This window comes from Octopus bimaculoides, chromosome 7 (genome assembly GCF_046866305.1).
Source record: "Octopus bimaculoides isolate indiv1 chromosome 7, ASM4686630v1, whole genome shotgun sequence".
Classification (NCBI taxonomy): Eukaryota; Metazoa; Mollusca; class Cephalopoda; order Octopoda; family Octopodidae; genus Octopus; species Octopus bimaculoides.
The window spans coordinates 3136954-3151645 of NC_142934.1; the positions used below are offsets into that span (position 1 = coordinate 3136954).

Sequence of the window (14692 nt, forward strand, 5' to 3'; positions counted from 1 at the left end):
GAGAGAGAAGGGCTTTGTGGGTGGCAGACGAGAGTTGCTAACCACAAGAACTGCCATGAAGCAGATTCTTCCAAATGCTCAGAATATTCTTTAGATGTCAGTGATGTCTTCACCTCTGTTACCTGAGTGACCTAATTAGCAATGGAGGTGGGTGTTCTGAAAGTCTGGTTAATTAGGGTAATAACTGGATGGAAAAAGTTTTCGGGAGTTATTAAACAATAGGGGACTTCTCTCTGCCAGTAAGCAGCTGACCTCATGATGGTTGTGTAAAAAAATGTGATGTTACATGGTAGTAAAATATTGGCATCAAATTTCTAGAAACAAAACAGGATGTGTAGTGAATGGGTGAAGTGAGAGCAAAGCGATGTTTGAGAAGCATCTGATATCATGTATAAGAGAGGAGACTGTGTCGGTATGGACATGTGATACTTATAAAGTGCACCAGCTGGATACAGAAGTGCCTAGCGATAACGTTACCAGAAGTTATGAAAGAGGAAAACTTAGGAAGAATTGGTGAAAGTTGAGAACGGAAGATTAAACCTTTCTGAAGAGGATGGTGAATTACTATAATAAAGGGTGATGTTGTTTGTGCTTTGAATGACTTGAACAATCATTGAAAGCATTAAAAGACAGGTATAGAATCATGATGAAGATGATGCACACGACTGCATCATATCATTCAACTATTTTAACATCTTCCAATAACAGAAAGAAATCTAAGAAAGATTTTTTTTTATTTTTACTTGTCTCATCATCATCATCATCATCATCATCATTTAACGTCCGTTTTCCATGCTGGCATGGGTTGGATGGTTCCACTGGGGTCTAGGAAGCCAGGAGGCTGCACCAGGCCCCAGTCTGATCTGGCAGTGTTTCTACAGGTGAATGCCCTTCCTAATGCCAACCACTCTGAGAGTGTAGAGGGTGCTTTTTACGTGCCACCGGCATGAGCCAGAGGTGCTGGCATCAACCACGATCGGATGATGCTTTTTACATGCCACTAGCATGGAAGCCAGTCAAGGTGGCACTGGCATCAGCCACGTTCAGATGGTGCTTTTTACATGTTGCCGGCATGGAAGCCAGTCAAAGTGGCACTGGCATCGGCCACGTTCGGATGGTGCTTTTTACGGGGATCACAACTACAATTTCCATTTGATTGTGATTTGATATGATATGATTTGATATTGATATTGATGCACTTGACTCAATAGGTCTCCTCAAGCACAGCATGTCGCTCCCAGCAAATAAAATGAGTTCACAGCTGTAACCTACACCAGTGTCGCATAACTAGCCCACTCAAAACTACAGGATCTAAACTTATTATTCCCCAAATTTAAATATTTTAAGTCTCTCACATATTTCATTATTTTGCTTTTCCTGTAATTCAATATCTTTCCAGATGGCTAAAGTATCTTGGCTGTTCTTCTTCTCAAAGTTTATCGAGTTCTTTGATACAGTAAGTACAATTCCTTTAACTACAACAATAAGCTCTCTCTAACTTTCTTACAAATTTCAACCGAAAAATGTCAATAATTTGTTCTGCATCAGTTTAGCTTCCAAACAGGACCTTGGATGAGTCCAACTAAGACGGGTGGTTCACTGACTAAAACATTACAACTGCCTACATTCTGAGTTCAAACTCTATCAAGGTTAACTTTACCTTTCATCTTCATGAGAGTCTAGCTTCATACTGTTCTAGACTAAAATGGTATTTTGGCAGACAAGGTAGTGTTCTTCATACAGTTGAGTAAATAACATTTCATGAGTCCAGAAGAAACAAAAATAAAATCTGTTAGAATTGTAATATAGTGCTATGAATTGTGATAAAGATTTTCTGTTTAAGAAAATTTCACATTTAAAGAAATATTAATTCTAATATTTACATTTCATTGTAGTTATTTTTCATCCTGAGGAAGAAATTTGGTCATATATCATTCCTGCATGTTTTCCATCATGGTGCCTTACCGTTTATGTGGTGGTTTGGTGTCAAGTTTGTACCGGGTGAGTAGCTTTCTTACATTCTTGTATTTAATACTTAATTTTCATCAGCACCATCATCATTGTTTAACGTCTATTTTCCATGCTGGCATGGGTTGGACGGTTTGACTGGGGACTGGCAAGCCAGGGGGCTGTACCAGGCTCCAGTCTGATCTGGCTAGGTTTCTACAGCTGGATGCCCTTCCTAACATCAACCGCTCCAAGAGTGTAGTGAGTGCTTTTATGTGCCACTGGCATGGGAGACAGTCAGGCGGCACTAGCAACGACCACACTCGAATGGTACTTTTTACATGCCACTAACACGGGAGTCAGTCAGTTTTGCTTTTTTTAAATGTGCATGTGTGTGTCTTTACTGTCTTAGTCAGAGAGCAGAGCCTATGATTCTATCTTCAGCCTCAGTCTCTAATGAGAAAAAATTATCCTCTGACAGGAGACCTGACCTAAATGGAGTGGGATCCATTTCAGGCACCTAAGGCCCAGGTAGTGGTGTTAAACCAGATGTTAGATTAAGTCTACCACATAAGAATAGGATCAATGGACTTTCATACATTTTCAGTCTCCTAAATTTCTCTCAAGGCTATGGTAGAAGACCATATGCTTTGTTGATTGCAAATGTTTTTAACTTACTGAAAGACTATAAATTACCAATAGTGGAGTGGTACCATCAATATTTCTACTCCAAGCAAATGTTGTGGAAAGTCCATGGATTGCTTAGAATTACATGATCTTTCTTGTCACTAAAACACTGATACATGTCCAGGATAATGAAGCACTGATTGGTCTCAATCAGTATTCCATCTGATATGGAATCAATTTTCGTTTGTCTCATTCTGATGGCAAAAAAAAAAGCATGGTACTTGGTGACCTCACTAGTGCTGGTACCAAGCAGAAAGTATTTGGTACACTCTGTAAAGTCGTTGGCATTAGGAAGGGCATCTAGTCGTAGAAACCATGCCAAAGGACATCAATAGATTGGTGAATGCTAGTAAATGATGCAATCTATGTATTGCAGAAAAGAACAAGATTTTTATTTGTTTGTTTCTAAGTTCTAAAAACCAGGCTTTTATTTTAATTCCAAAATGGAAACCTTCACAAACCACTGCACACAAAAAAAAACATCATCCTTAAAAAAACTGCACATATCCTCCATAGCTCCATTTCACTTAGGGATTGATTTAATTTTTCTGTAGCAAACTTTTGGGTCTTGCTTATTGTCTTATATATATTTTTATAATTTTTGCATACACCTACTTTTTTTTTTATCTTGAATCCTTCCAGAATTTCAGCTCGTTTTCTCTCCATCTCTACTTCTTGCTCCTCATTACCCATTTTCTATGCATATATATATGTATAGCAGATGCAAAATATGGGAAGGGAGATAACTCTTCTAAACAGTACGAGTTAAAACCCTTCTTCATCTGCTGATGAACTAGTTCCAGTCTTCTGAAGCTAATGAATTTGATGTGTATGTAAACGCATTGGCCTCTTGTTTCTGTGGGATTGGTCAAATGATGTAGAACCCCTGATGAGACCCCAGTAAGGGTCGAAACTTAATTAGGGCTGTTCATAATTTTTTCAATCTCTACAGAGAACTGCGTAAATCTGCCAGGTTTCTCTCTCTACTTCATAGGTTTACATATATTTTTCCAACTTCAAATTCTCTAAACAGAATGGGTGATATCTTTCTTGCAGCTTTAGCAGATGCTTCAAAAATTCTAGTTTGCCACAGCCATGGACATGTTATGTTGTCTGACAAAAGTCCAAACACTTTTTTTGTATTCTACACTTGTAGCTGTTGCCCTTCGGACCAGAAATTTTAATGAAGAATAATTTGGCCTCTTGTGTCCCAATGTATAAAAGTGTTTAGTCATTTTGGACTTACAAGCCTAAGATCACTACACATGCACATATCTGTTTGCATGTGAATGAATACACACACACACACACACACACACAGCTACACACACACACAATTGCATATTCTTGATGTATTCTGGAAGGTTCAAATGCAAATACACTAGTTGTTGTTGTGTAGGTCACAAGAGAACACATTTTTACGATCCCATGTGGCTCACTGCCACATGGGATTCTGGGACATTAGTGTTTCGACATGTATATATGTAAATGTTTTTTTTTTTGTTTTTTTGGTATAAAAACGTTAAAGGATGTAAAATAGCAGTTGAAAAAGGAATAAATAAATAAATAAATGATGCTGTTTGGAAAAAGTCCTTTGCAATATTTGTTCTGCACCAAGTTAAAGATGCTCTGTTGTCACTTTTGCCATCAGAAGTGCAGTGAACTAATAATTAACCTGTTGGAAACCTGTGACTAATTGTGAAATAATTAACTGTAATTAACAAAGTAGTAGTTGTATGGACCATTGTGTGCTGTCTCATTAATCCTTTTACATTCTGAGCTCAAATTGTGTTGAAGTCAATTTTGCCTTTCATCCTTTCAGGGTCATAAGACATGTACCAGTTGAGCCCTGGTGTCAGTGTAATCCAGCCTTTATCAACAGCAATAATAATAATAATAATGGTTTCAAATTTTGGTACAAGGGGTTAATTGATTATATTGAACCCAGTTCTTGAATGGTACTTGATTTATCGAGTCCCAAAAGAATGAAAAGCAATATCAACCTCAGTGGAATTTGAACCTGAAGTCGGATGAAATACTGCTAAGCATTTCACCCAGCATGCTAACAATTCTGCCAGCTCACCACCTGAATAATAATGATAATGATAATAATAATAATAATAATCTATTTTCTAAAAGGAATTTTCAATATTTTACACAAGAATACATTTCAATTTTTGTTTTAATTTCAGGTGGATTTGGTACATTCCATGCTATGATTAACTCTTTTATACATCTAATCATGTATACCTATTATGGTTTAGCTGCCATGGGACCAAAATTTCAAAAATATTTGTGGTGGAAGAAATATTTGACGACTCTTCAACTTGTAAGTGGATTTTGTAATAACAGATCTTGTTTAGTAACATTGAGACATCTTCTCATTGAAATTTATTACATGTATGTGCGTGCATGTATATATATATATATATATATATATATATATATATATATACACACACACACACATGTATATACATGCGTTGCATATGTATATAAAATTTTCTGGAAATGGGCAAAATATTAATTTGTTTTTCTTTTTTTATTTGCAGATCCAATTCATAGCCATGCTTGTCCACAGCATTCAACTTCTATTTATAGAGTGTAATTATCCAGTGATATTTGCCAAAGCTATCACAGCCAATGCTCTAATGATGCTTGTGTTGTTTGGTGATTTCTACTGGAAGGAATATTTCAAGAAAAAACCAACTGTGGACGTTAGTAGAATCAGTAATGGTAGCGTTAAGTGCAATATGCAGCACAATGGCAGTTTACCAAACAAAAATGGAACTGCAAAAAGTAATGGTATAAAATCTGACTGAGACTTATCAAGGTTTCTCTTTTTTTCCTTCCCTTCCTTCAATACTGCCCCTCAAAACCCGCCATTCTTTCATTAGCTTTGTATTTAAAGACGACTACAAAATGTTTTTGGAAAAAAAATAAAAATGAAAAATATATATTATGCAAAAAGATTATTAAAAGAAACATTTAAAAATGTATAAGGAAATTTTTAATATATTTAAGAAAATACAAAAAAAAATCATACCTAATTGTCAAATAAATGTGGAAAGTTTTTTTAAGCATTTGTAAAAGATTGCCATTTTCATTGAATTTGGGGGAATCTGGATGAATAAAGCTGCTAGTCAGGCATAGTTATCTCCCTTAATTTCTACCCTTTAAAAAATTTTTTGAATTGTTCAAATCGCTTTGCTAAACTGGAGTGTAGGGGAGAGAAAGATGAAGTTTTATGAAGACAGGAAGGAGATATCAATTCCAACTGCTTCAACATCCAACTTGGGGCCTTGTCAGAAGTGAAGTCAATTCACTCAATTGCTCAACTAGGATAAAACTAGTTTCCATGCTTAACTTGCTCAAGCTTTGCAAAATTTACCTGTGTATGTTAATGTTAGCATGTATATATATATATATGAATGCTAGTGTGTATGTTTACACACACACACACGCACGCACAGACATCTAAATTTCATTATATTTTTTATTCATTTTGTTCTAATTTATTTGTTACAAAAATTTGTCAGTACTCATTACGCACCTGTATTAGAAGAATGTAGAGCTTCTAGTATACTTATGTGTCAGGTAAACGGGATTACATATTTGGTCGCAAAGGATTTAACTGTCAACCTTATGGCTGTTTATTCTATATATGACAAACATGTTTATTATTATTAAGGTGGCGAGCTGTCAGAAACATTTGCACGCCGAGCGAAATGCTTAGCAGTATTTCATTTGCCGCTATGTTCTGAGATCAAATTCCACCAAGGTCAACTTTGCCTTTCATCCTTTCAAGGTCAATAAATTAAGTACCAGTTACATACTGGGGGTCGATGTAATCAACTCATCCATTCCCCCAAAATTGCTGCCCTTGTGGCAAAATTTGAGACCATTGTTGTTAAGACATTAAGCTTGCAGAATCAGTGGTAAGCTGAGCAAAATGCTTAGCGGCATTTCATCCGTCTTTATGTTCCGAGGTTCACTTTGCCTTTGATCCCTTTCGGAATCGATAAAATAAGTAGTTGAGAACGGCGGGAGTGGGGTCGATGGAATCAAGTTAACTCCTCCCCTGAATTTGCTGGCCTTGAGCCAAAATTTGAAACCATTATTATTATTAGTTTATGGCAACAAGCTGGCAGAAGCATTAGCACTCCAGGCTTTACATTCTAATTCCAAATTCTGCTGAGGTCAACTTCCATCCTTTTGAGGTTGATATAATAAGGAACCGGTCAAGTACTAGGGTTGATGTCATGGACTGGCCCTTTCCCACCAAATTTCAGGACTGATGCCTGTAATAGAAAAGATAATTATTCAAGTGGCAAGCCGGCAGAGTCGTTAGCACACCAAGCAAATGCTTAAGGACATTCGTCCATCTTTACTTTCTGAAGTCGATTATTAAAAAAGTGGCAAGCCGGCAGAGTCGTTAGCACACCAAGCAAATGCTTAAGGACATTCGTCCATCTTTACTTTCTGAAGTCGATTATTAAAAAAGTGGCAAGCCGGCAGAATCTTCTAAGTTGCTATTCCGAGGTCATCTTTGCCTGTCATCCTTTTGGGGGTCAATGAAATATGTACCTGTTATACACTGGGATCAGTGTATAACTGACTTGTCCCCTCTCCACAAAATTTCAAGCCTTGTGCCTATAGGAGAAAGGATTGTTATTGTAGTAGTAGTAGTAGCAGCAAAACAATAAAAGATAGCCTGCTAGTAAAATGCTGCAGCATCATGGAACTTTGTATATCAACCAAAATTGTTCTAAGCATCATTGCTGTATTTTGGCAATTATAGTTCCATGTTAAGTACTCCTGTCATTTCTCAGCCCTCGTTAAGTCTCAGTTGTTACTTCATTAAATTTTTCATTAATGAAATGAGTTTGAGTTTTACTTAAAATCACATTTTATTTAGTTGGTAGAAGAGAATTATTGTCACATCGGTGCTGTGCTGTGTTTGTGCGTACATGCATTCTTTACTCTCAAAGTGTAAAATCCATAAGTTTATTTAGCATTTGTTAAAATGTATGATTAATTTGTTGATCGACTGTCAAAATATCAAAATATAATTGCTTTATAGTTCTGAAAATGTAGTCCTTGCAGTGAATATTTTATAGACAAACAGAAAGACTGAACAATTAGCAAAGATCTCAGCTCAAACTTCATCAATTTTATTAATTAATCTGGTGGCAAGAGTAACACATTTGATTGACTAATAACTACTTGTCTGTTGTCGGCCTCATCAGCTCTTTACAAAGAAATTCCATTCAATATAATCTCAGTTATTTAGTTCATTTTTTGTGGACCTTTAAAGTTGGGAGACACTCAAGGTTAAATAGGCATAAATAAAGCTATTTCACATTGCTATGTTGAAAGATAGTACAGCCCTTTACATTCTGAGTTCAAATCCTGCTTAGGTCAACTTTGCCTTTCATCCTTTCAGGGTCGATAAAATAAAGTACCAGTCAAGTACTGGGTTCAATGCTATCGACTGAACCCCTTTCCCTAAATTTCAGATCTTGTACCTGTGCTAGAAACAATTATTATTATTATTATTATTATTCCAGCTGTGGAGCAGTTGAAACTGTAGTTTTGATAGTAATTTTTGTCCTACTTTCTCAGTTCAAATCTTGATTGGGGTGGCTTTACCTGTTACCCTTCAGGATTGTTAAAATAAATTCAATCACCTATACGCCACTTATGCAAATCTGTGGCCATATACCAATACAAGAAATTGCTATTTCCATCTCAAGAAAACATGTATTTTATAAAGGTTTTCTTTTTTAATGAAAAATGAAAATTTACAAAATGCCTCATGTGTCAAATCATTAATTACCGAGGGATTTAATACCTCTTAGTGTTTATACATTTATAAAAATTCAATATGTCGTGTTTTTTTTTTGTTCCCCCCCCCCCCCCCACTCAGTGGAAGTGAAAAGGACAGTAGCGCTGAACTTCATTTATGTTGCTGATGTAACCTAAATAAGGAAACATCTTTGGGAGAAATGTGATTTGGGAAGAAAATTTGGTAAAGAATTCAGTTCTGGGAATCTAGGGATTGTAACACAGTAAGGATGTTGATAAAAGAGGTGGGTGTATAAGTTGTACTAGACTGTTTTTTATTAGTTTGCTCTGGCAGAAGGGGGTTGCACCTTCCACCCTCACAAGCCTTCTGAGACCAGATTGATATCAGTTGTATAAAAGAGATTTAAAATAGTGTCTCTGTAGATAAATGGTGGTTAACTAGTTGAAGCACTGTCTCAGATCTGAGATCAAAGAAAATCCACATATTTGAGACAATGCTTCCACTACAACAGGGAGTGTTTAAGTGATTTGCAGATGAGATTGTGGTTAATAAAAAGGAAGAGTTAAAAGGTGATGTCAGAATATGTTATTAGATGAGACAACAAATGGATCATTGGTTTACAGAAAACAAATGTTGGGATCATAACCAAACCTTAGGGTACATCTAGCTTGAATATTGGTTGGAGAAAATCTTATTAATCCAAGAGACTTAACCAAGAGGTTCTCATGGCAAACGAAGTTGAAGGCTTTACAAACACTAAGAAAAATCCTCTGGTGTGTAATTGTGTCAAGAGTGGAATGGAAGGAATATCCAACTCATGCCAGCAAGGAAAACAGACATTAAATGATGGTGATGGTAGGGCTAGATACTTTGTTGGGTTTGGAACACAGACACAGTTGTTCAGACTTAGTGACTGTGTTGTAATTTGGCCAAGGCTATCCAAGTCCATTATGTCTGTTATCAAAACTGTTATAATTCCTTTGTCCATGTCTCATCTTTTCTTATATCTAGGAATACATTATAATTTTTTTTTAAAGAGTAGTGAGGATTTGACTGCTATTTCTACCTTGTTGACAAAATTCGAAGAATGAAGGAGAGATTCAATAAAGTTCTGGTGTACATGAGAAGTTTGAAAGAAAATGGGCAGCAAATTTAATGTCTATGAATTGGAATGTTGTTTACTAAGGCATCTTAGTTAAGGAGTGTGTGTGTGTATTATTGAACTCTCTTGTTGCTATGATGAACGAAGATTCAACAGGACACAGCTTTGCAGAGTTCTTAGTCCAATTCTTTATTGTTTTGTCTCATGGGAATGCAGACCTATCTGAAATTTGCAGATACTGTAGCAAATGCTGCAGTGGTGGTCTTTATCATTTGTGGGCACATTGGCTCAGCTTTACGCTGGGCCTTTTTCTCCTTCAGTGATCCCCATTGCCTGTCCTGCATATAACCACTTTAAATACACACACATACACAATATATTCATACTTGAACCTTGAAATCATGATTATTTTTTGCTTATCCACAATTTAAACCAATATGAAGACCAAGTCCATTTGACCAACAAACACAATCTGTTGGCCATTATAGAAGTAACAAGAGTACCAAATAAAATCTCTTATTTCCTCCAATCTGGCAGAGATTGTTTTTGCACAAATTTTTAACCAAGACATTAAACAATGCAATTCTTCTTTCTCACTGACACCATTTACCCTTCTCACATATTACAACTAAACGTGTTTATCTTCAATTAGAGAACTTCAAACTTAGGAGAGACAATTTGTTAATCCATCTGATGAAAATTATTATTGTAGGTGAGATGGGAAAATATTTTCATTATCTTAATTCTTCCCTTTTTTAAAAAAAAATTTATTGAATTATTCATAGATTCATTCAAATTTGTTTGACAGGTTTAGAGCAAGAAATAAACTTTGCTATTTTTGTCTATCCTGATTGTTAATTATGGTGTTATGTCTAAACTTTTGCAGGTAGTCACAACCTTAATTATATCAATTTCATGATGAAGTATCATCAGGTGAAAATTTATTCTCTTTTTCTCCCCGACCTGCCACACCCATAATCCTGGAACCAAAATTTAGAAAAAGTATTGATGTTTCAAATGACTTTAATAAGTTGACATCCGGTTATTGTGATTCAATCCAGATTTAGTCAAAGGATTTATTTCTTTTCCTATCTTGCAAGTTACTTAGCAACCTTAGCAGTGCCAGTAGCACGAGTAAAACAACGCCCAATTCACCCTGTAAAGTGGTTGGCACTAATAAGGGTGTCCAGCCATTGGAACCATGCCAAACCCAACATTGAAACCTGATGTAGCCCTGTAGCTCACTGGATACTGTCAACCATCCAATTCAGGCCAGAATGGTAAAAGGACATTAAATGATGATGATGACTAAAATGTGCAGAAGCAAATTTTAACTGATCTAAACTCAATGACAAAAGTCTTCACTTTAGGTAGATTTTAATGTACCTTTTTTTTTAAAGACATTATTAGTCATATTTTTAGATATGATAATCTCCTGGCATCAAGAGATGTTTCAATGATTGCTATTTTAACTTTCAAGTACTTAGGAAAAATTAAATAATTCTACCAAAAAAATTATTATTATTAAACTATGAAAAGAGTTGCTCACACGAAATGTGAATTTGATAAAGGTTATGAGGATATCCATTAGGAAAAATTGTTTTGAAGAGTAAATAACATTTAAGGCAGAAAAATGATTTTAATGTGCAAACAGCCTAAATTATGAAACCTTACTGTTCAGTAACAATATATAAACCAATGCTTCTCAAACCATCTGATGTGGCGTACCGAAAGTTTTTTTTTTTTTTTTTTTATCCAATGTGCCAGGGAGCAGTAATATTAATCTATACCAGAAACAATATACATAATGAATATAATAAAAGTTGACTCCCTCCCATTTGATCTCTCCATATCGTTAGCAACAACTTCCTTTCTACAAGCGCAAGCACTAATATAATCTTAATACTACACCAGTAAGCTATGGTAAATAGAAAATGCATTGTCATATCACAAACATACTACATTTACTTACACAATTTCTACCACGGTCAGTAAGTATCATGCTCCACCGACCAGCTGATAAGTTGTTTACTGCAGTGCATGAGGCAAAATTACTGAAATTATGCTGTTTTTCTGGAAACTCGCTGCGGACCACCACTGAGTAGCACTGCTATAAACAATACTATAACAAAAGTATAAACATTACAATAGCTATACTACAAACCATACTATAACAATATTGTAAACAAAAGTAAAATAATAATAATATAATAATTTAATAAAATAACTATGAATCCCTGCTATTTTGGTGAAAACCAGCTGACGTTGAAAATTATCAAGAATATTTATAAAGCAAAATGTAACCATTTAAAAGACTAATTGCTGCCCAAAAAGAAAATGAAATCCATGCAGAAGTACAAGAACAATTGTATTATTAATTAGATGCCAGAAGTTTTATTCCTTGAGCTAGAACTTAAAGTGTTGCTTATTCAATAGCAACCATGCAACACTGACCTCTGGTGATCAACACTACAAATTCTGTCATTTTTCATGCACCACAACAAACTGTTTTTAGTAACTGTTAGGCTGTCATGGAAGAATTAAGTTCTCAACCACCAGCTCACAGAATTGCTCTTTGTGTGTTCATTGTCTGTTGAGTAATGAATATGACAAGGGTCAAAATAGTTGAACCCATGAACACCAAAAGTATAGGGTTTCATGCAAGAACCACTCCTTCTATAGTCTGCAAGAAAAATCTCAGAATCCAAATAGATGACACCAACCAAATCTACGATGCATTGCTGGAATGTATTGGTCAATGTACTCTACAAGTATATGAAATGATGGTAACTGTTGGTCATAATTCTGCTCAAGCAGGGATGGTCTGAAGCTAAACCCCTGCACTAGATACTGACAGCAGACCTAACATGCAGTAACAGCCTAAGCAAATGAATGTGGCTCCATGTAAGCAGAGTTTGATAGAATTATTGTTTTACAATACCATGAAGATGATAGTCATAATAAACATGGACAGCTGACAACAGGAAGAAGACAACCTGAGGTAAACGCATGCAACTAGCAAGAAGACTGACATAACAGATACAGCTGACAGCAACAAAAGAGAATATAAACTGTAAGGGACATTTCAATGTTGGCACTTTGGATGTTATTTGGAGGGGAGACTCGACTCTAGTCATTGACGAAGCTAGTCAGGAATAGAGCAAAGGTACAATGTTGTTAATATGGGGTTGAAACGAGTGTTAACTGAATGTGGAGATACATATATGTATTGTGATGAGTATGAAGATAACCAGAAGTGGAATGATGGTGAATTAATGTGGGGGGAACTATTTATTTGTTGAGTGAAATCAGATTAAGAAGTTGTAGAAAAAAATTTCTATCATACAATAATAGAAATGAGAAATAAGTTAAAAAGGTTTAATTCTATTACATTCATCGAATGACTATTAAGATGTGATTGACCTCAATGAACTATACAAATGGTATGGATTTAATCTTGGCACTAAGAATAATTATTCTAAACCAAGTTAATGCTACAGATTAAGAAATGAACTTTGCATTCTATAAAGTTTGGCCATCGTACATACATGTGTGCATAGCGCATGGACTTGGTAGTGAGTCAAAAAGAGGAACTGACGGAATATAACATACAAGTGAGTTTACATGATCTGTGTTCATACAAGTGAGTCAGTAGAAACTCTTCCACACACATATGGATTTACATTATATGATTGTCGAGTGTTTTCAGTAGGTAGGGGCTCAGTTTATAAAGTAGTATACTGTTGTTTTAGTGTTTTCTATGGTAATAAAAAACTGTGACCCCAAAAATTAATGAGTTTTGATAAAGGTGTTTTGGGTGTGAACCCATAATGGTCTCTGCTTGATGAAGCAGTATAACTGTTGTGTTAGTTAATGTTCTGAGTTATGTCAAGGGAGTTACGCCATAAGGGAGACATTCCATTTTGCTACTCTCAGTTGGGTAACATGCCAGCTTCTACATAGATCTACTTATATAACCTACACCAGTGTCGCATAACTGGTCAACTCAAAAGTACTCTTGGATCATAGGGCAACATGCCATGCTTGAGGAAACCTATTGAGTCAAGTGCATCAACATCAAATCAAATGGAAATTGTAGTTGTTGTCCCTGTGCCAGTGGCACGTAAAAAGCACCATCCGAATGTGGCCGATGGCAGACCCCTCACTGCGACTGGCTTCTGTGCTAGTGGCACGTAAAAAGCACCATCCAAATGTGATCGATGCCAGCCCCCTTTGGTCCCTGTACCGGTGGCACGTAAAAAGCACCCACTACACTCTCTGAGTGGTTGGCATTAGGAAGAGCAATCCAGCTGTAGAAACTCTGCCAGATCAGATTGGGGCCTGGTGCAGCTTCTTGGGTTCCCAGACCCCAGTCAAACAGTCCAACCCATGCCAGCATGGAAAATGGACGTTAAACGATGATGATGATGAACAACTTCCTTGGTCTCTAAAAAATCACGTCACTGCACTTCACCTGTCTTTGAAGTCCAGCATGACTGGAGAGTTTGTTTGTTTGTTGAACCTGAAGGAAGGATCAATGCCAATGACCTTTCCAGGTTTTCCAAGACCAGTGAGATTGATGCTATTGATGTTCCTCATTTGTAAGTCAAAACCTGCAGAAAAGGTATGAGCAAGGAGAGAATTCCAGGAGACCAAAGTTCTGGCCAGAAAGGTAATGAGTAGTAGGACAGGATCTGTTGGGTTTAGGTATAACAAGGATGAAGAGATGAGATGAGAATATTTGCATAATCTAAACAAAAATGACCAAAGAGAAACAGTTTTGAGTGGTCAGTGGTCAGCATACTATTGAACACCATAGACAAATAGAGGATAATTTCCTGATTTATTAAAATTATCTACCTCCAGATGTGTCAAATAGTAATTAAGATCAGCTGCAGGTGAGAAGGGGAGATCATCTCAAGAATTCTCTAGAATTGAGATGCCCTGAAAAGGAAGGACCAGTTTACTGTTTGGAGATAAGAGGACAGTCATGGATATGTGCTTCTGTCTTACTGGCCTACAGCATGACAACTGACCAACCTTACCTCCAATAGCCAAGGGACTTATACAAAAAAAAAGAGTTAAACACATTTATGACCAAGAGACCTTGCATAATTTTAAGAGTGTTGGGCCTTGCAGAAGCAAAG

General features: G+C 36.2%; 1 protein-coding gene across 1 annotated transcript in view; it reads left to right on the forward strand.

The window, feature by feature from the left end:
* LOC106871573 (very long chain fatty acid elongase 7) overlaps positions 1 to 8446 on the forward strand; it is a 53263-nt gene extending 44817 nt beyond the window's left edge. The window contains exons 4-7 of the mRNA XM_014918079.3: positions 1400 to 1456; positions 1896 to 2001; positions 4827 to 4963; positions 5187 to 8446. Of these exons, the coding sequence (XP_014773565.1) occupies positions 1400 to 1456; positions 1896 to 2001; positions 4827 to 4963; positions 5187 to 5456 (570 nt within the window). The 3' untranslated portion in view covers positions 5457 to 8446. The remainder of the gene's footprint in view (positions 1 to 1399; positions 1457 to 1895; positions 2002 to 4826; positions 4964 to 5186) is intronic.
* The last annotated feature ends 6246 nt before the right edge of the window (positions 8447 to 14692 follow it).